General features: G+C 41.4%; 2 protein-coding genes and 3 long non-coding RNA genes across 6 annotated transcripts; 2 read left to right on the top strand and 3 right to left on the bottom strand.

Moving 5' to 3' along the window:
- Nucleotides 1–3,255: 3,255 nt before the first annotated feature.
- Nucleotides 3,256–4,218, top strand: LOC120295333. Its single transcript, XR_005552672.1, has 3 exons — nucleotides 3,256–3,401; nucleotides 3,601–3,693; nucleotides 4,173–4,218. It is a non-coding gene; the product is annotated as an uncharacterized LOC120295333 (long non-coding RNA).
- A 157-nt stretch (nucleotides 4,219–4,375) lies between these two features.
- On the top strand, nucleotides 4,376–7,327 carry LOC104453040. 2 transcript variants are annotated; one of them, XM_039316705.1, is made up of 6 exons: nucleotides 4,376–4,422; nucleotides 4,511–4,616; nucleotides 5,215–5,351; nucleotides 5,701–6,014; nucleotides 6,429–6,571; nucleotides 6,661–7,327. In XM_039316705.1, the coding sequence occupies exons 1-4, from the start codon at nucleotides 4,382–4,384 to the stop codon at nucleotides 5,924–5,926; spliced, it is 510 nt and encodes a 169-aa protein (XP_039172639.1). In that variant the 5' UTR covers nucleotides 4,376–4,381; the 3' UTR covers nucleotides 5,927–6,014; nucleotides 6,429–6,571; nucleotides 6,661–7,327. The 2 variants fall into 2 exon arrangements, with proteins under 2 accessions (XP_039172639.1, XP_039172640.1); XM_039316706.1 differs by lacking the exons at nucleotides 6,429–6,571; nucleotides 6,661–7,327 and adding an exon at nucleotides 5,495–5,536 and having other exon boundaries at nucleotides 5,701–6,301.
- Nucleotides 7,328–10,066: 2,739 nt separating this feature from the next.
- LOC108954120 (CRM-domain containing factor CFM3B, chloroplastic-like) lies at nucleotides 10,067–13,904 on the bottom strand. Its single transcript, XM_039317886.1, has 4 exons — nucleotides 13,728–13,904; nucleotides 11,511–11,687; nucleotides 11,256–11,412; nucleotides 10,067–10,527 (listed from the first exon to the last, which is right to left on the bottom strand). Exons 1-4 carry the CDS (start codon nucleotides 13,902–13,904, stop codon nucleotides 10,466–10,468), a joined length of 573 nt encoding a protein of 190 aa, XP_039173820.1. The 3' UTR covers nucleotides 10,067–10,465.
- Nucleotides 13,905–14,731: 827 nt separating this feature from the next.
- LOC104455209 lies at nucleotides 14,732–21,423 on the bottom strand. Its single transcript, XR_005553003.1, has 9 exons — nucleotides 21,321–21,423; nucleotides 21,190–21,245; nucleotides 20,927–20,969; nucleotides 20,750–20,833; nucleotides 18,245–20,468; nucleotides 17,570–17,740; nucleotides 17,058–17,117; nucleotides 16,458–16,622; nucleotides 14,732–16,374 (listed from the first exon to the last, which is right to left on the bottom strand). It is a non-coding gene; the product is annotated as an uncharacterized LOC104455209 (long non-coding RNA).
- Nucleotides 21,424–21,564: 141 nt separating this feature from the next.
- On the bottom strand, nucleotides 21,565–22,621 carry LOC120286111. The gene is made up of 3 exons (XR_005552860.1): nucleotides 22,551–22,621; nucleotides 21,722–22,462; nucleotides 21,565–21,630 (listed from the first exon to the last, which is right to left on the bottom strand). It is a non-coding gene; the product is annotated as an uncharacterized LOC120286111 (long non-coding RNA).
- Between the last annotated feature and the right edge of the window lie 75 nt (nucleotides 22,622–22,696).

Raw genomic sequence — 22,696 nt, 5'->3', positions numbered from 1 at the left:
ACTACGCTTATATGCTAACATGGTGAATAAAACCATCTTTTAGGCTTTTTCTGATTTTCAGAAAATGCAATTCATTTTTTATTATTTTATATTTTTGAATTTTGATTATTATTATTATTATATTAAAATAATAATATAACATTATATTATATCATCTAAAACGGATCCAGATCGGACCCCCGCGTTTGACCCGATCGAGGCTAGCCTGAGCGCGCAGCCCAGGTCTTCTGCTGAACTGGGCTTTAGCGAAGAGGCCCAACATGCCCACCTGCAAAGAAACGCAAATAATAAAATATAGCCCAACCCGGGACCAAACAAACCCTAGCGTAGAACCAGGGCCAACCGGGTCAACAGGATCCGCGTTCCGACCCGACTGGGCCCTCCTTGGCCGCAACAAACGCCACGGCGCCGAGCGTCGCCGCTCGTCTCGGCTCAGCCGAGGGCGTGCCGGGGCTCCGAGTCTGGGCGGCCAGCCAAAATACGTCCCGGCACATCGAGACGGTGGCCGAGGGTGCGAGGGTGTGGCCGTGGCGGGATCTCATGGGATAACCGAAACGGGCCCCCTCCTCCTTTGCTTTGTTCGACGATGGCGGAGGGGACGGAGCGTACGCATCGAACCAACCAGACGGGCCGACGCCCAGAAGCCCTGCTTCGCCGGGATGCCTCGATCGGACGAGACAATGCCCGGACAAATCAACGCTGGCCCGAAACAAAGACGCGAAAGCTAGATCTAGTTCAGGCGTTTCGTCGAGCGGGTGGAATGCGCCATGGAACATGCCACTCAACCGAGGCTCAAACCCGAGCCGCAACCCTCGACAAACAATCCAGGACGCACCCAGCAAACAAAGGAAGGTCGGGGCCGGAGCTCGAGTGAGCTGGACGACCGTGAGCTCCGGCCCGGCGCGGCCAAAACAGGGCACAAGAACGGGGCTGGGGCCTACCGGAGCTTCGGCGGTTGAAAGCAGGCGCGGCCGTGGGTCGATGGACGAGTGTGCTAGATGGCACACTGCCTAAGGAGGCGTTCTCTTTGGAGGACAAGTGTCAGTTTGTTTCCTTGCCCCAGAAAAAGATTCGACGTTGAAGTACGGTTCGCGTTTCATTCGGTCTTCTCAGCTAGTGAAACAATTCTATTGCCAAATGTTCTTACTAGAGATTCGACCCATTCAATTCCGTACAAGTAATCTCAACAATGGCAGCCCAAAAAGACTAATTGTTTGGGAGAAACTCTCTGAAAAAATATTGGGTGGGTCTTACCCTCCACGTAGGCTTAGGGTAAGACCATTCAGCGATCAACACGTGGCTCCACGTAGGCGACGGCGTCAGTGGTTTAAAATTTGCGCGCGCCGCTCCTGGGGCCCACCACTCTGACGATCTCTCTCCTCTACAACCCTGCGACCTGTTGACTCGTCCTCTCTCTCCTCTCTCTCTTTCCCCGTTCTCCCCGTTCTCCGTTCCGTTTTGCGGGAGAACAAAAGTCACAGTTGCTTCTCTCCGAATGCACTTCCCTCTCCTCTGCTCTCTCTCTCCTCCGCCGTTGCCCGCAACGCCTCCTCCGCCGTTACCCGTGACGCCGATGCCGACGCCCTTTCCACCTCCGCCCGACGCCTCTCTGCTCTCCTCCACTGGTTGCCCGCGATGCCGACGTCGACACCTCTGCTCTCTCTCCTCCGCTGGTTGCCTGCGACGCCGATGCCGACGCCCTTTCCACCTTTGCCAACGCCTATACTCTCCTCCGCTGGTTGCCCTCGACGCCGATGCCGACGCCTCGCTCTCTCTCCTCCGCCGGTTGCTCCGCGACGCCGATGCCGACGCCCTTTCCACCTCTCGCCGACGCCTCGCTCTCTCTCCGCTGGTTGCCCGCGATGCCGACGCCGACGCTCTCTCTCCTCCGCCGGTTGCCCGTGACACCGACGCCGACGCCCTTTCCCCCTCCGCCAACACCTCTCGCTCTCTCTTTCGCCAAGTTGCGCAATGCCGACGCCCTTTCCACCTCTCGCCGACACCTCTACTCTCCTCCGCCGGCTGACCGCGACGCCGACGCCGACGCCCGCGCTCTCTCTCCTCCGCCGCTGCTGCGACGCCAACGCCAACGCCCTTTCCACCTCCGCCGCCCCCTCGCTCTCCTCCACTGGTTGCCCGCGACGCCAACGCCGACGCCTTTTCCACCTCCGCCGACGCATCTACTCTCTCTCCTCTGCTGGTTGCCTGCGATGCCGATGCCAACGCCTCTGTTCTCTCTCCTTCACTGGTTGCCTGCGACGCCGATGCCCTTTCCACCTCTGCCGATGCTGACGCTCTCTCTCCTCCGCTGGTTGCCCTCGACTCTTCTGCCTCCGCCGTCACCCCCGACTCCGACACCGTCACCGACGCCCCTTCACCTCCCTCTCACAACCTCTACTCTGCTCTGTCCTCTTTCCTCTGTGGAGTGCCCTTGCCGGCAACCCCGACGCCAACGAACCCCTGCTCGCGTTTTGGCCTCCCTCCGCGAACGAAGGTCACTCGCCGCTCTCTCCCTCTCTCTTTCCTCTGCGGCGCCCCGCTCCCGAACATGGAGGCCGCCAACACCGTGCGTCTCCCGCCGTAGCCTTCCCAAGCCCCACCGATAGGCACCCCATTGGCGACTCCCGTATGTCCGAAGGTTCTTTCTTTACTAGAACATGCTTATGCAAAACGTGGATTACTGATAAATTTTTGCCCACTACATTGCAGGTCGATGGCAACGACCTTGGTTGACTACTACATCAACGTTGTTCCTATTGCGGTATGAACAAATTATTTGTCTTGGCTATTACAGATCACACCTCTTTATGCAACTTCATCAATTGATAAGTTTGAAAACCATCTTAACTATAACACCATATAAGAAAGCTGCAAGTGTTTTATTACACAACGACATATTCATCAATTATTTGTCTTGACCTATATTGCTTCTTGATTGAGGACCGTGCTCTTGCTACGGTTAAGGGGATGCCAGAGTCGCTCCTGTTTTCACGTGATTATCTCTTATGGCTATAGGGCGGAATCCCCATTTCTGAGTTTCTTGAGTAATGTATGCTATTGGCAATGATAGGCTATGTATCCTATATTTTTGGTCAAAATAGGACTTTTATATTACTATTACTTTTTTAATACGTTGACATGCATCTATTTGCACAGTCCACTGAAGTAACATCAGAACATTTCTTAATGGTTTCTAAAAAGCTGTTTCATGGATTCTCATAATTCGACTCATGCATTCAAGGATCACCGAGTCATCTTAAGTTCTGCTCTAAGGTACTTAATCTGGTTTGGCCTCATGCTCTCACTCTGTTTTTAGGAATTTGTCTACCTCAGCCATTATGGAAAGAATTCCAAGCAGGTGGCCACGTCCTGTGTGGCATCCTCCATGGAAGAACTACAGGGTGAGAATTGTGGCCTAATTTTTCTGGCAGCTAGAAGAAAGTTCTTGTTTTGTTTCAGTAATAGTTATGGTGTCATGTGATAATTATACATTTGAATTTATCATACAGCTGTGTCTTGTCCATGTTATCGTATCTGCAGTTATTTGCTCGCTTACTTGGATTGTTATGTGTTTTGTTTTCTCCTTTTTGTATGTGCAAGGTCATAAGTGGGCATTTGGGATGGGTGAGATCTATTGCATTTGATCCTAGCAATCAATGATTCTGCACTGGCTCTGCAGATCGGACAATTAAGGTATTAAGCTTTTACAATTGTGCTTTTTGATGATTCCTGGTCTTCTTTTGTTTGTAAAATTTGCTAATCATAGATGCTCACTTTCTAGTTCTTTTGGTTAAATTGAACAAGATGATTGTTAGAATCATTGATTGTTAGAATCAGAAAAAAGTTGATCACTCTTTTCTATGGCAGCATTTTGTTCTAAAACTTTTTGAAGTTGTATCCTTAATTCTAATGTTATTTCGAATTGCATGATCTCTGTGATTTAATTGTATAAAGTACAATTTGAGATGGAAATTGCTATTAAAAGTTTTGAAATAGATGAGCGTTGACATTGTAGAGATGAATTTTAAATGCCCCCAACCAGAGGGGGTCTTAAGTTGACTCTTTTTCTCTTCTTTGCATGCATTCTGGTTGACCATATGCTTTCTTCATCAACTTCCCTTTTTTGTGAAATCTGCCCATTTAAGCATTCTATATTGATATTCTTTTCCTAGATATGGGATCTAGCAAGCGGAAGGCTGAAGCTAACGCTGACAAGACATATTGAACAGATTAGGGTGAGTGCTTGACATAATAAATGATTAGCAGTTTGAACTTGTTTTGGCTAGCTACTTTTCAGATTCTGACAGCTCCAACTCTATACCTTATTCAAATTACAGGCCTTGCAGTGAGTAGTAAGCATACTTATATGTCTCTGCTGGTGATGACAAACAAGTTAAATGCTGGGATCTTGACCAGAATAAGGTTGTGAATCTATCTCCTCATCAAATATGAAGCACTGTGTTCAATTAGTTAAACACATTTTAATAAAGAATGCTATCTGCTATTTCAGGTTATCCGGTCTTATCATGGTCTTTGTACTTCCAGATCAGAATCATGAAAGCGCCGTGCTTCAAACCAAGCCTTCACCTAGGAAGCTCATCATTGCCAAGTCACTTGTAAATAAGCCTTGATTGATGTTTTACTTTGTCTTACTGTACTGGATGTTACAAAATTGCTTACGGGTATTACCCCAAGTGAACTCAATTACAGCCATGCTTAATAAGTATTGCCATGTTGAGGATCAGTAGAAACTGATCCTTGTACATACTTCACCTTCTTGTTCAGCCCACTATTCCAGATTTTATTTACCTGCAGTTGAGCAAAACTCAAGGCATATTCCACGACAAGAAGATGAATTGTTCTTTGGTGAAATAGGAGTTAAGATTGCCCTCGTCTTCCTTAACAACTAGTTCACACTGGTAAAATCGAAAACTGCAGCTGTGCTTGCTGTTGCAATATTACTACGGTCCTGTTACTTGAGGATCTCCACTTCCGAGGGCCCTTATAAAAAAAGGCATAGGTGTACTAAATTGGAAAATCAGCATTTCTTCCTGCAACGTTCTCTTGTTAAGTCGATTTCACATTCTTCTCATAGTTGACTACTAATATTGTGATAGTGAGGGAAGAGGTAGGGATTCTTATGCAACAACTGCCTACTTTCTCTGATTTTTTAATTTCATATCATAAAATCGAGGTGCTTGGTGGTGTAAACAGGTTGCTGCTGATTATAAAGCAGCTAGCTTCGATCCAGATATTATGGAGCGCCGAAGGACACAGTCAGAGACACTTTCTGCCGTATTTGAGATAGATTTTCGTATTCTGAAGCATACTATGCAGTCAATTGTGCCCAGGTGATTTCATGTGTCATTTTGTATGGTTTTGACACTATAGTGAAATATTCGAACATGGTAGGGCATATTGGTCTTGGTGCGTAGTACCATGTCAAAGCAAATGTTTTATCAGACACTGAAACTGGGGTTTCAATATTGGTCAGGTCTTCAGATTGACATGAAAAAATTCATAGGACCAATTTAAGGTGTGGTTCTTAATTATAAGTGATGCTGTCCATTTGCTGTGTTGATTTAATCTTTCTCTATAATCAACCTAAAATATGTGCATAAAGTTGAGTTAGAAATTGTCTTTGTGAATGGTATCTAACGGGATACTGTGATCACTTCATTCTTTCTGTTTGTTTTACAGACCTAATGGAGATACTGGTACAACTCATGTGACTGAGGCTCACCCACTCCTTGGACCATGTTTGGATGGTCTAGGAAAATTTTCTCACCTGATTGACTTGGATTATATTGGAGATCTCATGAATTACCTTAAAAAGCTTGCATGTTCTTGTGGAAAATCGGACAGTTCAGGAAAATGCGTACCGTCTCGGAAAGACTTTGCTGTTGCATCATTGCTTTTAAAGTAATGAGGAACAATCTCGATGCTTTGAACGTTGATTTGCAAGATTTTTTTGTTCAGCTATACAACCTCATACTTGAATACAGGCCTGGAAGGATAGCACTTCTATGTTGGGTGCTCAGTACCTTGCTGTCAAGTTTGTTTTTTGAGGTCATGTGCTCATGCACTTTCAGTTACCAGATTTTATTATAAACCATAGCTCTAAATGCAGATGACTTTGTTCGGAGATGAAATAGTGATCTATTTCTCATGACCACAACACTTTTAACTGTAATTAATATCTGATGTCTGAAGCAGAGATCATATCCTTGCTGTCAAGCTGGTTTTCTAGACTCATCTGCTCATGCACTTTTGTTCACATGATTTTCTTTATAACTGCAGTCCTAGATGTTTGTGACAGAAAAAGTCATGCAAGAATTATTGACTTTGTTATAATGAACAAACCAGATTGGCAATAGTGTCTTTCTCCCTTTGTATGGTTACTCATTGATATCTGATGTCTCAAGCAGAGATCAGGGTGAGGTGCTAGCTGAAGCTCTAAAGATGATGCTGTGCAATGATAGGCACTCACTTGACATGCAGAAGGCTGCAGCATTCATAAAGCGTTTAGCCACATTCTTGTTATGCTTTGAGTCTGCAAAGTCCATGGCTGGTACCCTCTTGGTATCCCATGCCAATTATTTCTTTCCTTGATACTAAGATTATCATTCTAATTGGTTACTTGTTTGCCCTTACTTGCAGCCTTGGTCACTTTAAAGCATCTCCTATTAAATGCCGGGTTTTGTTGGAAAATGATCCTGGAGGTGGCTCAGTATCAGGTTCTGTTGCGGTAAGCAATTTACTGCTTCCATGCAGAACCCTTAATTGATGCATGATATGTTGGATTTAAAATGGAGATGAAGGAAGTAAGGCTAAAAGGTGAAGTGTCTCCTTTCTCCGTGATGCAATTTTGGGTGCATAAGAGAGATGAACGCATGCTGTCAAGGTTCAAGAAATCTCGTCAGCCAAAGATGCCACGGCTAAATCAGAAAGTTCCTTGGCCTAGTGCTCAGGCTGGCCGGTATTACATTAGCGTCACTGAGCTACTGAATTTAAGGCCGCTCATGGGATTCTGGTGAATAATTTATTCAGAAGAAAATTTACAGAATACCATTGAAAGAAAGATTATGAGCCCATGGTGGCAAAAAAAGAAACAAAATGATAGGAGACTTTTCTATTTAGGGGATTGGAGAAATCTCATGAAGTTAAATTATAGTGAATTCGATTGTGTGGCACAGAAGACCTTGTAATACTTCAAATTACACAATGAAAGATCTCCCTTCTGTATCTTTATCTGTAATTTTTCACTTTGGGTTGTCAAAATCTGGTTTACTTCCCATATTCGAATGCAAGGCTGTTATTTCACTCATAGTTCCTGTACCATGCTTATCAACAACATCAGTTTCAGGTTATATATATATGAAGTCGGCACGAAACAGGCAAATGCCATGCATACTTTCAAGCATAGATCTACAGGGCACGAGAAATGACCTAAATAGCCGGAGTAGTTTCTTACTAGACTAATAGTTTTTTGTCTTTGCTACAGTCTCAATGACCACTAGCATCAAATCCCGGGGAATTTTGGTCTTAGAACGAGATTGCGGTCAGCAAATACTTTTCATATTCAATGCCAACTTGTGATTATGTTACCGAACATTACAAGTTTTGAGAGATGATTCAGATGGAAAATTTTCAAAGTACAGGAGTACCAAATCTGTAGAAATCAATTTTTATTATGCTGCAGAGAATTGCGAACTGACATGTTGTTTCAAGCATTTTCTATCGACAAACAAGCAAGGGCTTCTCTTGCAAGTCCCTCAAACGTCTTGAATGGACGAACTTCTTTCTACAAAAGGATCACAAATTCATTGCATGCTCAAAAATTGCACTAAATGACATTGGGAGACCAAGAGTTTTCTTGTTTGATGTACAGAATTTACACTAAATCAACATATATAAACACACTAAAGACAAGGCGATGAACTGAATCAAGATATCTCATTCACAAACGGCGAAAAGAAGTTCGCCAAAAAATCTCAATCTAGATGTCCAAAAGAAGGGGGAAAAGGGAAACAAGAAAACAAAGGATAAACAAACCCCCCCCACCACTACAATTGAAGAATAGATTGACGAGTTCATTAAGCGGCGCAAGCTCCTCTTTGTTGATCAACTGAAATTCCTGCATCAAATTAAAGACAATCAATACTTGCCATCACAAGTCTTTTTTGTACTAGACTCTCGTTGTAAAGCTAATAACCTAACTAAACTACTGCTTGTGACTCATTAATATAGTAATTGAAAGTGTTTCCTTGACCCAAACTTAATAAGACTAAGAACATATCAAAGCCAATCTAAAAGGTATGATAGAATCATATGGGTAAGTCATATCTGCAAAGCTTAGCAGCTATGCTTACTTACCCATGTGACGAGAACAAAATGTTTGAAACATGTATTTAGATGAACTTCTTCCTTCAAGTTCACGATTTTCTGAAAATGTGAATGGTAGATATGGGCGTAGACACGGAACAAGCGCTTGAAAATGGTTTTGACAACATCTTTGAAATTGCTCGGAAATGAAGCCCCTATAAACATGTCAGCAGGGATAACTTAGTGCTTATCTAGTAAAAAGCAACTAACAAATTCATTAAATTTCTCTATGTTTTGAGTATAGAGTAAGCATGGATCTCCACCAATTCATGACAAGCCTTTGGCTTTCAATGCACCAAAAACTCTTTTCCACTAATTTGGAACTTGTATCCTAGTCCAGCAACCATACCCCAATCAGGAATTGAAGGCAGGGAGGCTGCTCGGGTTAAATGAGAGGTCTAGGCAACAATTCATAAAGATTGACATTGATATAGAATATAAAAAAAAAAAATGTTCAACACAATCAGGCCTGAATGTTGAGGCATGACAGCTCTGCAAGTCCTTTGGAGGTAATCCTTGAGTAATGCTTTGGAATGAAGATAATATTCTGCAGAAAATAGATCGAGTCACATCTGAATGATGATCCGAAAAGAAGAAAAATGACAAAAGTTCTACAAGTACAAGTTCAATGATTCTCTGTGTAAGAACTTCTGCTGCCTTCTCAACAGGTGCACCTTCCAGCATGTTTTTCTCATTCTCTAATTCATATTTGAAAGTACTCCAAGAAGCAGGCCACTGGATAACTTCCAACCTGACCAATTGTTTTAGAAGCAGCCTATGTCCAAATATTGAAGGCATGGTCAATCAATTCTATAGCACATTATTGTGATATTTCAATATGCACAGCCAATTACCCACAACAATTCAGAGATGGTACCTGAATTGGGAATTTTCTGAGAGATTTTTATCCTCTAACGACTAATTAAGAAGGCTTGATTGCTTAGGATCATAGAGGTTTAGATGTTAAATATTTTCTCATATCCACCAAACAAATACACCATAATTTATTGTATGCACAAGAAGAAAGCTAGAGTTTCTGTGGATAACATTATGATAAAGCATTTATCGAGCATGATGCTTATTGATAGGTGTGACTTTCTACTGCATGACCCGGAGTCCATATATATAAGCTTCATAGTTCACTCTTCCAGCAAAAAATATTTGATCACTTCAACATAGGGGAAAGCAAGAAAATTAACCGATAACATGGGATGGCACTGCATTTGCAACGAGTCTCTTTTCAAGAACCCATTAGCTACATGATTGTCCTAGAGAAGCAAGTCAACCGATTAAGTGTTACAATTAAATAAAGGAATCTGGTCTTTGAATTCAAAGAGTTATAAACTCAAATCGGTAAAACATAGTACAACTGCCACGTAAAATACTCTTTAGTTCATCACACGTCATTGACTGGCACCAATTTGCATCAAAGTAATTGAAATATGGTTTGACTGATTAAGTGTTCCTCTAAACTTGCGAAATCACAAATTTGACACCATCAAGAACTCCTTATGTATAGCATTCTCCATGCAACCAATCAAAATCACAACAAGGCATGTGGGACGTTCGGCCAGGAATGAAACAAAAGCATGAACTTGAACGACAGAACTCCACCAAAACAATTCATCACAAAATTAGAAGCTACCATAGTTCTTACCCGGCAAGCAATGACCCACTTGCCGTCATTCCAGTCCTGGTGAAGCCTCATATTAGACTCATTGAGAATTTGTTCTTCATTGGATGTGCTGAAGTAGACAACATACTGAGAGCCTTTTAGAACTTTGGAAATTACACCGACCCACCATCCGTCATTGTACCAAGCATCAACTTTGTCGAGCTGCTTGAAACGCCTGGCTGGAAGATGAGGAGGGTAGGGCCTGATATACCGTGAATATTTTTCTTCCCTCAAAGGTTCAGTTTCGTCATCTGTTTTCAAGGTTAGGTATTCGACCAGATACTTGTCATTTCCTATATAGTCGATGACAATTGCAGAAAACCAAGAACCCTCATAACCTTTTTCATCACTGCTGACCTCCACAGTTTTACCCTTTCCAAACTCGAGGGTGGCAATGATGTCCCTTTATCGAGTCTTATCTTGAATTTTATCTTGTGAGGCTTTAACTCCATCGTAGATGACTTCTCCTGCAAGTCAATTTTCAAGAACTACAAATGCGTTAGAAGAAAGATGGGAAAGATGGCAAAAATATAAAATTTACTCAATGCTAGGTCTAACTGAGCATATGGAGTCATTCAGCCACCAAAGATACATAACTTGCCAGCATGTGCCAGCTAATGCCAATGGAGGCCAGAGGTAACGACACTTCAGAAACATTACCTAAACGAAAGTCAAGAAAATGATATCAGATCAACATGTATCAAAAAGATTACTTCAAATTTATCTACGCCGAAGCCAGGGAACACCTACGAACTAACTTTGTCGCCACCAAAAATTTTGCCCTCCTTTTCTCAAGCTTCCGGGTACTCCTTGATCTTGCAAACTCACACTCATCTAAATTGCATACGCAAGATAAAAGTCCAACCTGGGCATCCACTATCTACTACTCACAGAGAAGCTCGATAGACTATTGTCAAGGGCATAACAATCACAAGCCCTTCAAAAACATGAATGCCCTGCACTCGAAAGAGTTTGACCTACCCACAGAAGAATAAAAATTTGATTTAGTAATTCTCATATGCTCTTGAACACCTATGAAAATCATTACATCTACCGCATGCTTCTTAGTATTCAGATTTCCCATTGGGCACGGATGAGACACAAGTATAGTTCTTTGATGGCAGAGATATAATTGCTGAATTCGGACAGAAATCATCCAAATTCAGGCATCAAGTGGAAGGTCTGCTATTCTTACCGATAAGCAGGAAGGGCTTCATACTCAGACCAATCTTACGTAGTAAAGATCTCTCCTCATCACTTATGGTTTCCAGATCAACTGGAAGGTCTGCTGGTCTAAGATTCTCCTGCACTTTTGCTAGAGCTTTCTCAGCCCTTTTGACCTTCCCTTTAGCCTGGAAAGAAGAGGAAAAAATAAATGGAAAATGTGATAAATAATTAAGGAAATGGAGCAGAATTTTATAGCATAAGTTTGTTCAATCTCATAACTTACAAGAGCAAGTTTCTTCTCAAGATATTTCAAGAATGCAGTGTGCTTATTGAGTGATTCATCTCTACGCATTTGCTCAACATCTTTGCTACTTATTTCATTCCCCCACCGAGAGGTGGCAGCCAGAGTTTCAGTAAGAGTGCCAGCAACAGTTTTGTGTGGAGAATAATCACCACAAATCTATATGTTTCTGTTTGTTTACCTAAGACATGGGGTATTAATAAGGGGCACTTCACTACCATATTTGCAATAAGTTTCAGCACCGGAGGCAATTGCCAGGAAAGCTTATCAACTCCACAAGTGACAAAATATCAGCTGGAGCTTCTTCCACAATGCTTTTACCTTCTTTACACTTTTTTTTTCTCTTTGGAAGGAATTGCATCAAACATTCTGGGGCTGATCTCCCTGGAAAGGATATGTGCTGTGCCCAGACATAATCCTGGCGATCTAAGCACAAACGAACCAGCAAAATAGGAATGCTGGACAAGGAAAAACTAATCACAAGAACGTTGACAACAGAAGTTGACTTCTAGTTAACCCCAATTTCTTGCATCAAATCAGTAACTTCTGCTACAAGACCATGATCTTCCTATATTTTTGCAAGTTTCTTGATCAACCGTGTTCATTCAGTTTTGACATATATTTGCATGACAAAACTAGCTATAGAAACCACGGAACAAAAACAGATTATGAATGAATATAAGCTGCAATGGAGTTTGATTTCACATATTCACCTTCCCATCAATGACAGAGTTAAGTATCTTAATTAACTATATATTCTAAGGGAATAAAATATCCCAATCATTATCGTTTATGAGTAAAATGACATAATCCTACTACTAATATGCATGGGCTAATAATGAGAGACATTGGGACTAAATTCCACATGAAAAACAAATAGTCACTTAATAAAACTAGATGAACAAATGCCTCCAGCTTTGTCACTAACCATCTCTACCTATTACTCATGCTACATCAGGTGAAGAGGAATCGGAGCTTTTGTTGCCGCATTCATTGCCTTGCATGAGCAAAACTCTACAAAATTCCTAGGGTAGACTGAAGGTTGCCTAGCACTTTCAAGTATCTCTTCATCAAAACGATGGCACAGTTCTTCAGTGGAAACTTTAAGGATCCTGAATATATAAGCAAGTAGATAAATCAAATCAATTTATAAGAAATACAAGAAAAATCACCCAATCAGGCTAATAGTTAGATCGAGGTAGCTACACGAGTGCAAGACTACAATCCTAAAAGTGCCATTTTCATTTTGAATGCCAATACCACTTTTTATCTAAACTCCTGAAGCCCACCTGGACTCATCATTCAGGTCCCCACTCAAGTCAAAGATAAGCAGTGGCATATTCTAAGCATTGAGGAATATCAAATATTCCATTCGAGCAACTTTCTAGGATTAAGTTAAAGCTCCATATCTGAAACAATACTAAAGTAACAGTATGTACTGCCGCACCCTATCAAAAACCACTTCTCTCTCCAGAATATTTGCCCAAAACCATAAAAAAAAAAAAAAAAGCAAGAAGCTGCTGACTGCTTGCCCAAAACACATGGAAACACTCACGTCCGCACATGCATGTGCACATCAGAAACAGCTGACTGATTCCCTGAACATCTTTCATCTTCTCCAAGTTCATCATTGTTTAATCACCACTAAATAAAAGACCGAAGGCAAAGGGACAGATGACTTAACACTCGATTCTGAGACACTTCTCATCGGCATCTCGTTGAGCGAAACCATCAATTACACGCCTTAAACATCAAGCAAGTGTGAACAACAGATAGGTTCCTCACAATCTCACGCGAACATTTTGGCAACAACTACAATAGACAAGCTCATGTACGATTTCAGTCACTGCCCGATGCTAACATAGGCCTAATATCGAAACCACCATTCAAGCCCAATCAAGTCGGCACAAGCCATCATACATTACAGCTGCCGTCACGGATTCAAATTTCACAAGCATTCCTAAGTCCACACTAAATTTTCAAAAAATAAAATGCATATCGCGGCATAGTCTCGAACCTAAAGCCGCCGCCGCTCTTTCAAACATTGCGCACCGAGCAGCACAAACCTCCGCCGACACCTCGAGGTATGTTCACTTGATAGAGAGTTCGAATCTCCCGGAAAGCACATTCACTTTCAGGCCGGCTGATCGCGAGCAGCGAGTGAGGAAGAAAGGAATCGGACCTAGAACAGGTGCTCACTTGGAATGGCGACGGGGAGAGGAAGGGAAGGGGCGAGGGCGGAGGTGGAGGGGCGTGGCGAGTCGGGGGCAGAGGCAACCGGAAGGGGCGTCGGAAGGGGCAACCGGCGGAGGGGCGTCGAGGCGGAGGAGGCGTCGGCGTCGGGTCGGGTTCAAGGGCGGAGGCGGAGGCAACCATCGGCGTTGGAGGGGCGTTGGAGGCAACCGGCGAAGGGCGTCGGGGCGGGCAACCAGCGGAGGAGGAGCAGAGGCATCGGCGTCGATGTTGTGGGCAACCAGCGAAGGAGAGCAGAGGCATCAGCGGAGGTGGAAAGGGCGTCGGCATTGACATCGCAGGCAACTAGCGGAGGAGAGAGAGCAGAGGCATCCGCGTCCGCGTCGCGGGCAACTAGCGGAGGAGAGCAGAGGCGTCGGTGGAGGTGGAAAGGGCGTCGGCATCGACGTCGCAGGCAACCAGCGGAGGAGAGAGAGCAGAGGAGAGGGAAGAGCATTCGGAGAGAAGCACCTGCGACTTTTGTTCTCTCGCAAAACGGAACGGAGAACGGGGAGAACGGGGAAAGAGAGAGAGAGAGGAGAGAGAGGACGAGTCGACAGGTCATAGAGGTCGTAGAGGAGAGAGAGCGTCAGAGTGGTGGGCCCCAAGAGCGGCGCGCCCAAATTTTAAACCTCTGACGCTGTCGCCTATGTGGAGCCACGTGTTGATCGCTGAATGGTCTTACCCTAAGCTTACGTGGAGGGTAAGACCCACCCAATATTATCGCAGTCTTGTTTGACTGTAAGGAACCAAACTTACTTGGCAAAAGACAAAGATGAGGGTATCCTTCACTTTGTGAGCATGACCGTTCCTACCATACTCCAATTTCAGTAAAAGCTTATACCACGGAAATTGAGAACGGGCAGGACACTCATTTGATAGGCAGGCTAAAGACCCAAAACTCCACTGTTAGGAGCAAGAAGCCAGCAAAAACCCTTTCGTATAAAGTGTTAGTGGCTATGCCTGTATCAATAAATTCTTCCACATGATACTTGTGATGAGAGGTTCTCTGCAATTGAGAAAATCACCCTACCAGTGCATGCTCGAAGGGTAAGGATAAACGACAGGTTTCGGCAAGTGAAGAAATCCCAATACACATCTAAAGAAACCGAGGATTTGAGTTGACAAGAAAAAAACAGGATCTCGAAGCTTGTGACCAAAATTTTTCACATATGTTGCACCCAATAATAACATCCAGGAACTCTTACCTCCTACCAACCGGAGGCCTATGCATAAGGTGGTCAGTTGGAGTCTCGGTAGCCAGTGCTACTGCACCAGGGGTGTTCGAAATGATAAGATTAACCCATAGAAGCTGCAAGCAAAGAGAAAGGTTGAGAAGTAGAGTGAGCAAAGAGAAGCAGAAATGGGTAGGGGCACCCACACGTGGGCGCACGCACACCCATGCTAGAGAGAGAGAGAGAACGAGTACCTGCATGCAGCAACAACGTTAAAGATAAGAGCTGCAACTTTAAGTGTAGCTGACACTGAATAAATTTCTGAATATTTGCATATACAAATGTTCCCCACCAGATAAATTGAGGTCTGTCAACCATCTCTACACTTTCTAAGGATTAATCAACCAAACGCACCCAGATTCAAAATCGTAACCCACAATTAAGTTGACAATGTGAAATCAAATAATCAACTAATTAGCAAGTCAAAAAAGATTTGCCACCGCCCAATTCTATTTTCCAAATCTGAATATTTTCCAAATTTGCAGGTGAAGTTTTAGTATTGTGAAGTACTTGTTTGAGGAATCTGGACTACGTATCTGAGTCAAGTAAATATGCACAGTACCATCTAGTAAAAAAAGTAGACAACTTTCCAGAGAGAGAACTCTCCAAGTAACTAATGTACTGAAGCTCCACTATAACTCATTACCATTAGTTGACACCACTTTCCAGAAAAATTCAATCAAACAATAAAGTCTGTCATGAGGATGCTGAATTCCGCTTTAGAAATTCAGGCAGACTACCCATTATAATGTTTGAAAACTCTTTTGCAACTACCATCCCTTGAATACCATTGCAAGGCCAATATCTGCCTGAACTCCAAGATAAAAGAGATATCCAAGCAACAAAATTATTGGTTGAAAAGAGTTCAAAGTCAAGGCACAACAGAAGTGCATGGGTATAAGCAGACCAAAAAAATGAACACTCGAGAGCCATTCATGATGATGAAAATTTTTCTAAAAACATGGCAAACTAAGATCCCACATTATTTTAACACCTTGCAATCTATTTACCTTGTAGTAAATATAAGAACAAGACAACTTCCAGACATGAAGCGACTTGAAGGCTACAACCAAATTTACCAACGTATTGCAATTCATCTTAGCACAGAAAGATACCATGAGGCATCCAGGGACTTCAAGACTATGAACCAGTTCTATTAGAAGGATTTCAAGGCATCTGTCTGCTATATCTGCTGAATAGACGCTAGAATGACAGAAGTCATGAATTAATAGAAAAGGTGATAACATTATTAGGACATTATTAAAGGAACCCTCCGAAAAACCATTAGTGCCATCCCCAGTTACAGCTACAACGTTTCCTCGCTTTCCCAATGCTTGAAAAACCAGCAGCTTCTTGTTAGGAGATGATCTTCCCATATCCTGTTGCAAATCTCATAAAGACTATAAGCACACCTTCAAATAGAAGACATGATTAATTACACAGAAGAGAAGCAATTCCATACTGATATCTTCTCAGCAACTTCTTCTCTTTCCTCAGCACTTAAGGAACGGAAAGTTTTTCCTTTAATAAGGTTTGGCGCAATAGCATCTGCTTCTGGATCTAGTATCCCGCATTCCAAAGCAATTGCTTTGGCAATTTGGAGATGGTCAACAGTAACCATTTGTACCTATCACAAAATAAGATTTAATCACATACTGAGGTCACGTCTAGATAAGTACCTATCCTCAATCTGTAATGCTGCCGCAAATTACTATTTGGAATCCAGCATCAATGATTAGCATCCTAAGAAAATATCTTGAAAGCACCCTTTACTGAAATGACTAAATGACAATGTACTTCTCAATCGCAATCGTAAACAGAATCTCTATGTCTTACCCTTCATATCAACTTCATTATACAACAATGAATTATGGTCAATCCATTTTCCAAAGAAAAGCATCGAACCAACATAAATATCCAATATGACCACCTAAAAGGATGCAAATGATGAGAAACTCAAATTTTGAGTTCCTGAAGTAATTAAAAAAGAAGCAGCAGAAGGATGAAGGATCATATCCCCAAATAAACCAACTGAAAAAATGATAAAATAATATTAACATACCTTAACTCTAGCAATTTGGCATAGTTTCATGGCATCTTTTACTTCAGGACGACAAGGATCCTGCATGGTATGCGTGTGCAAGAGAATTCATCATTCTTACGATTAAACTGCATACATATTAAGAGTAAGTACAGCAAATGATTAACAGCGCATCCGGCCAAATGTAAAAAAATATTTTCTTCCTTCACTTGCCAGCCACTTGTACTGAGACAGAGTTCTATGGATTCCAGCAAAAGTTATTTAAAAAGTTGGATCAACCAGCTGGTGTCGATGAAATAACGAACACATTAAATTTCATTAGGTCCCCAACAAGAACTCTTCAAAGTCATGGAATAGAACTGAATTTTCCAAAGCAGAAGTTTTCTCTGAATGTTAGAAAACCTCCAAAAATTTAAGCATTCCTAGAGTCATATCATCTTGCAGGGAACCTTTCATAGCCAGAAATAAGAACAAATAGAAATCAATGATGTCCTTTTCACTTAATATCTTGTTCACTGCTAGACAAGAATTACCTTTATGCCCACAATAGTCGGTAAGATAAGCTCATCCTATGGTAATGCCCACTTGGTTTACTGTTCTTTATCTAGAGGAATGTCTTTTATGTCATATGATCTATATGCAATGGCAACACAGGGAAGACTATCAGTAGCCATATCTTCAATAGCCTTTCTGAAGTACATCTTCTGCAAAACAAGAGGAAACTCACTTAACGATCTTCCATCAATATCATTAATGACTTGTAACAAGGCAAGAAAACATGAAGAAAACAATTTACCACCCTGACTCTGAGACTATGCAAAAAGCCTAATCATGGATATAAGTGTAACCATGAATATAAAAGCAACAAATGTGAAATACATACATAATACAAGGTATTCAAGAATGGTTGCGTAGGAAAGAGTAGTACAGAGGATTCAAGATCTGCCTCCATGGAATATAATGTGTAATGCGCAAAACTTCCAAAACTAAATGGTCAAATTTGGATCAGGAAAATGTCAAGGCATAATCCCACGAAGAACATAAGTGCAATACCAGAATATGTGCTCTGCTGTCACAGAAAAAACATGGCATTTATGAAATGTAGATTTGTCAAAATTATTTCAAACTATAATAGCACTGTGAAAGATTTCGGCAAGGAAAAAGCTAGCAGCTATTGAATTGCTATACTAGCCAATTATTTCCCAAACCTGATCTTTATCCATTGCTACCACTTGACCATTTGCATCCTTGTACTTTGTACAAAAAGCCAAAACTATTTCAGCAGCTCCTTTCTGGTGCATGCAAACCTCTGAGTCTTGCTGTGCTTGAAAGTTTAAAAACAATCATTAACGATGGATTTACATTGCATCACAGTACAATTGTAGTATAAATCTGCAGGAGATTTAACATTGTGGTAACTCAACCCAATAACTGTGCACACTATAGGTGTGCATCATAAGCAAGTACCAGCCAAGACCAAAACTTAATTTTCTTAAACAGCAAATTCTTTTTTTTGTTCAAACCACCAAAGAGTAGTTTAAGAGAAAGAAATAAATGATTCATGAACCCAACAGTAAATGGCCTTTACACGGCTATCATATAGAAAGGATGCATGGCTTTGCCCCATAGTGATGGCTAGCAAAATCTCAAATCTAATATAGGATCCAACTACTGTTCAATCCAAAACTTAAGGACTAATATCCAGATCTTATTATTTTAGCATATTAATGGGATTGCATCCAACATGACAAAATCAGATGATTGTACTATGAGAACTTGTCAATATCATTAAATCTGCAGATATAATCTTTGGAAATTTAAGCTCAGCAAACCTCTAACTATTTACTTTCAAATGATAAGTACTTTAGAAGTTTCAAAGAACTTACTAATCCAGATTCAACCGCAATATAGTCCTTCAGACACCCCAAACCAAGCCATCACTAAGTAAAATCGTGATTTGAAGTTTAAAAAACCTTGGTTACCTTGCCCAAACTGCTGAGTTTTGTACCACCTTCTTTTTCAATCAAGTGGGTATTCCACCATTTTACTGTGCCTTAGAATCTTAACTCCTTTGTTGTTAAGACCTGCTTACAACGTAAGCACAAAGAAAAGCACCGCACTAATACTGCCTTAAAAGTAAAGCTGTTGAAGAGCAAAAACAACAGTGTCCTGACTGTCTGGGAGTTAGTTTCATGTACAAAAGCAACTTTCCCAAAACTTTAGTTACTGTTATAGCAGCTCGGTACAATCTCAAAAGGTATTGCAATGACACAGATACTGTCTGCATGACTAGATCTTTTTATCTGTGCCAATCCACATGACAAGATTCACACTCTAAATAACAATAAGATACAATGTGCATATTGTAGCAAATGTCCTCTTCAGCAGTGCACATGTGATCAATAATGCACATGTGATCAATAAAACTAAGGAATGAGAAATATATCAGCTTTACAACAACTCCACCTCGTTTTTTCTCAGAATTGAAAGGGAAAACATGAATTATAGAGGAACTTGACCGAACAACTTCAATTTCCATCTCCAGCTGCAAATGAGGCATCGTGAGTAGTCTAATGACATCACTCGTCAAACAAATAGATGAACTAGAGATAGGAGTGAAGAGCATAAGTAAGCGATATAAAACTTAAGCAAGAACCTTGATCCCCCACTGTAGAATGGCCTTTTCAGTTGGCAAAGCAGACAGCTCTACATCTCACACTGTCTAAAGAAGTAAAAACACATGAAGTTATCACTGGTCGCCATTATTAAACAGCCATTACTGATGTTGCTGTTAAAATGCTGATCCAATTCCTAGAGTTTTCTAGCATAGGGTATTTGCTAGAGAAATATGAAAAAATCCAAAATAATCTAGTGCTTGGCCCGCAAGAAGAATCTGGAGTCTACTAAATTTGAGTGGAAGAGTCCATAAAATTATCTCTGCAAATGGCAGAGATGTTTTCCTTGAGGAGTCGGTTGTTGAAGTAAAAAATTGTAGGATTAAAAATCTACTAAAAGTTATAAATTGTGGGCCATAAGTCGGTGAACCTTGCTTATAAATAGCAAGGTGTGGAGCGTAGCAGACCAACAAGTTCAGCTCCTTCCCTCTTCTCTTTGTAGTTCTCATCAAATAATAAAGGCCTTCCTTTTGTTCCTTTGGGCTCCCTTGCTGCTACTCTCTTACAAAACATTCTTGTTGCTTCTTTGCCCAATCAATTCTTACACACATTGTTCTTAGTTCCCTTGCTCCCTTGATATATTACTCACATATCAAGCACACGCTTCCACTAATACCAACAGTTGCAAACCCACCTTAGGCGCATAATTCTGAGCAATGGCTTCAATCAGTAGAGAAATAAGAGAAGTTGATAACTTTGAGGTGCTGTCCGGAGGGTCAACTTTTCTTCCACCAGTATAAGCCTTGACAACTGTCATCTGTCACAGGAAGGACATTTTCTTCACGTTATAAAGAGTCTCAAAGTTTCCTCCAGAACCACAACTCCTTTAGTCAAGGTCATTCCCTGGCTATTGTCTCAAAAATGATGTTATCGACAACATCCTCATATGATGTCTGTGTGAGCACGCGCATGTTTCACTGCTACAATAGCTGCAAAGCTCTTTAAGAGTTCAAATCTACTTGCACTCAGATAAATGGCAAATAAGGAGTTCTTGACACCATGCTTAGATCAGCTAAAGCAACCTGTAAAATAACGTACCTGATTTAAAGTCAAGGTTCCAGCTTTATGACTACAGATAGTTGTGGCAAATCCCATAGTCGGGCATTCAGAAAGCCATTGCACCTGAAATTTTTACTGTTGGTTTTTAGGAATTCCATTTTACTGCTATAAAAGATTCAGATGAAGGTCGCCGTAAGGAGTAGAAAATCTACATACCATAGCTTTTTCCACCATCATTTTTCTCATCGAGTAAGCTAGTCTGCTCATTGCATCAAAGGTACAAAGTGAGAGTATGAACATTGTACACTTCCACATAAATCCGTTTAAAGGCCAGCAGATGATTACAGGAAAGAAATACTATCCAGCTATATCAAATTCTAAAAAAACCAATGAGATAAAAAGCAACAGAAACATGGACAGGACATCACCAATATAAATGTCGTATTAAGAAGTCTGTTCTTCATAGTGGACAAACTTACGTCAGTTTAGCAGCTAAAGGAAGGCCCTTAGGTACTGCAACTGCTACAACGGTAACCTGGAAGGCTCAAAAGTTACTGACGAGCTACCTAAAATTAATTTACAAAAACTATTCCATCAGAAATAAACTTACTGCTGCAGTGATTTTTTCGATCACTCCATCTACAATAATGCTAGCGATAGTCTTCCCAGCCTTAAACTGAATGGTGCCATTTGGATTTTTCGTATATCCAGTAAAAATCTGCACAAAGGTTGAGTTTGTAAGATCTATTATGTTTTAAAGATCTATTACGGTTTCAGTATGTGGAACGACTTCAGAGATAGAGGAATTAATAAACTGAAATTGCAGTTTCTGTTTATATTACAATAACAGTTACCTTGCTAAAAGAGCAGCCAAAACAGCAACAGCTGCATGCAGTCCAACAATGAAATAGTATACCCACCTAATATAAAAGCAAAGAAATCGGTATGACAACCAAAATCCATATCTTCCAAAAACAGGGAAAAAAATAAAAAGAGTTTAGAGAAACTAACCTGCCGGGGTGTCTCTTCCCCAGTATCTTCCAATATACTAGCCATAGGCAAACCCCACTCAATGTTAATACTCACACTCGTCACCAGACAGGCAAAAACAGAAAAGTGAGGCAGAAGACAGGTGGAAATAAGCCTTGATTTGTGATAAAGACAGACTTGGGATAGAGTAAACCTCCATCTCAGGAAGCACCATTTTTGGCAAACTAATTCTGATATCAGAGACAACCCTACGGCTAGAAATCCATTGAGAAACACGCAGGTAGTCATGACAGCCAGAGTGAAGCATATAAGTGCACGTTCAAAGGGACAGAGCCATCCATTCAATTCAAATTTGACTCACCTCCTCCTAACGAGGCCTCAAGGACAGAATAAACTGTATATTTTTAAATATCTCCAGTACTTTCTTGAACTCTTTTTTAAGGGGCCACCCTCTAACTCAGAACAGAGTTTAGTTGAGATTAAAAGAGTCATGCTCCTTTACCAAATTAGCTCAAGAACCCATGACTTTCAATTTTTCAACCCATATTTAGCAAACAACGAGGTAGTGTAGCAATATGTTTCAAGTAAATTAGCCTAATTATGAAGTGTGGATCTTCTCTGTGATGTGAAATAAAAGCACAGAGAAGTATGATGAGGAAAGCAAAGTAGAAGAATGGACAAAATACTTACAAGCATAGTGCCATTGCCGTCTGCAACTTTGCAGCCAGACATTAACAATGGTTCCCTTGCATCCTTGTGAACCTGATCAAAACAATAAAAGAAAATAAGAAAGGCCAGTTTGTTGATAGATTGATCACCTAGCGAGAGCATAATCTCCACGAGACATTACAATTTTGCACTCCCCATTCATGCTAGATTTGTCAATCGCCAGGGAATGACCAGAAACCAAGACTCTGTCTGCAGGAACCAGGAGATAAAAGTGAACATCAATTATAAGAACATATCACTGTCCTCATGAGGAGGTTACCAAATGCG

The sequence above is a fragment of the Eucalyptus grandis genome, chromosome 7 (genome assembly GCF_016545825.1).
Source record: "Eucalyptus grandis isolate ANBG69807.140 chromosome 7, ASM1654582v1, whole genome shotgun sequence".
In the NCBI taxonomy this organism is placed as follows: domain Eukaryota; kingdom Viridiplantae; phylum Streptophyta; class Magnoliopsida; order Myrtales; family Myrtaceae; genus Eucalyptus; species Eucalyptus grandis.
This window is presented reverse-complemented; position numbering and strand designations above follow the sequence as displayed.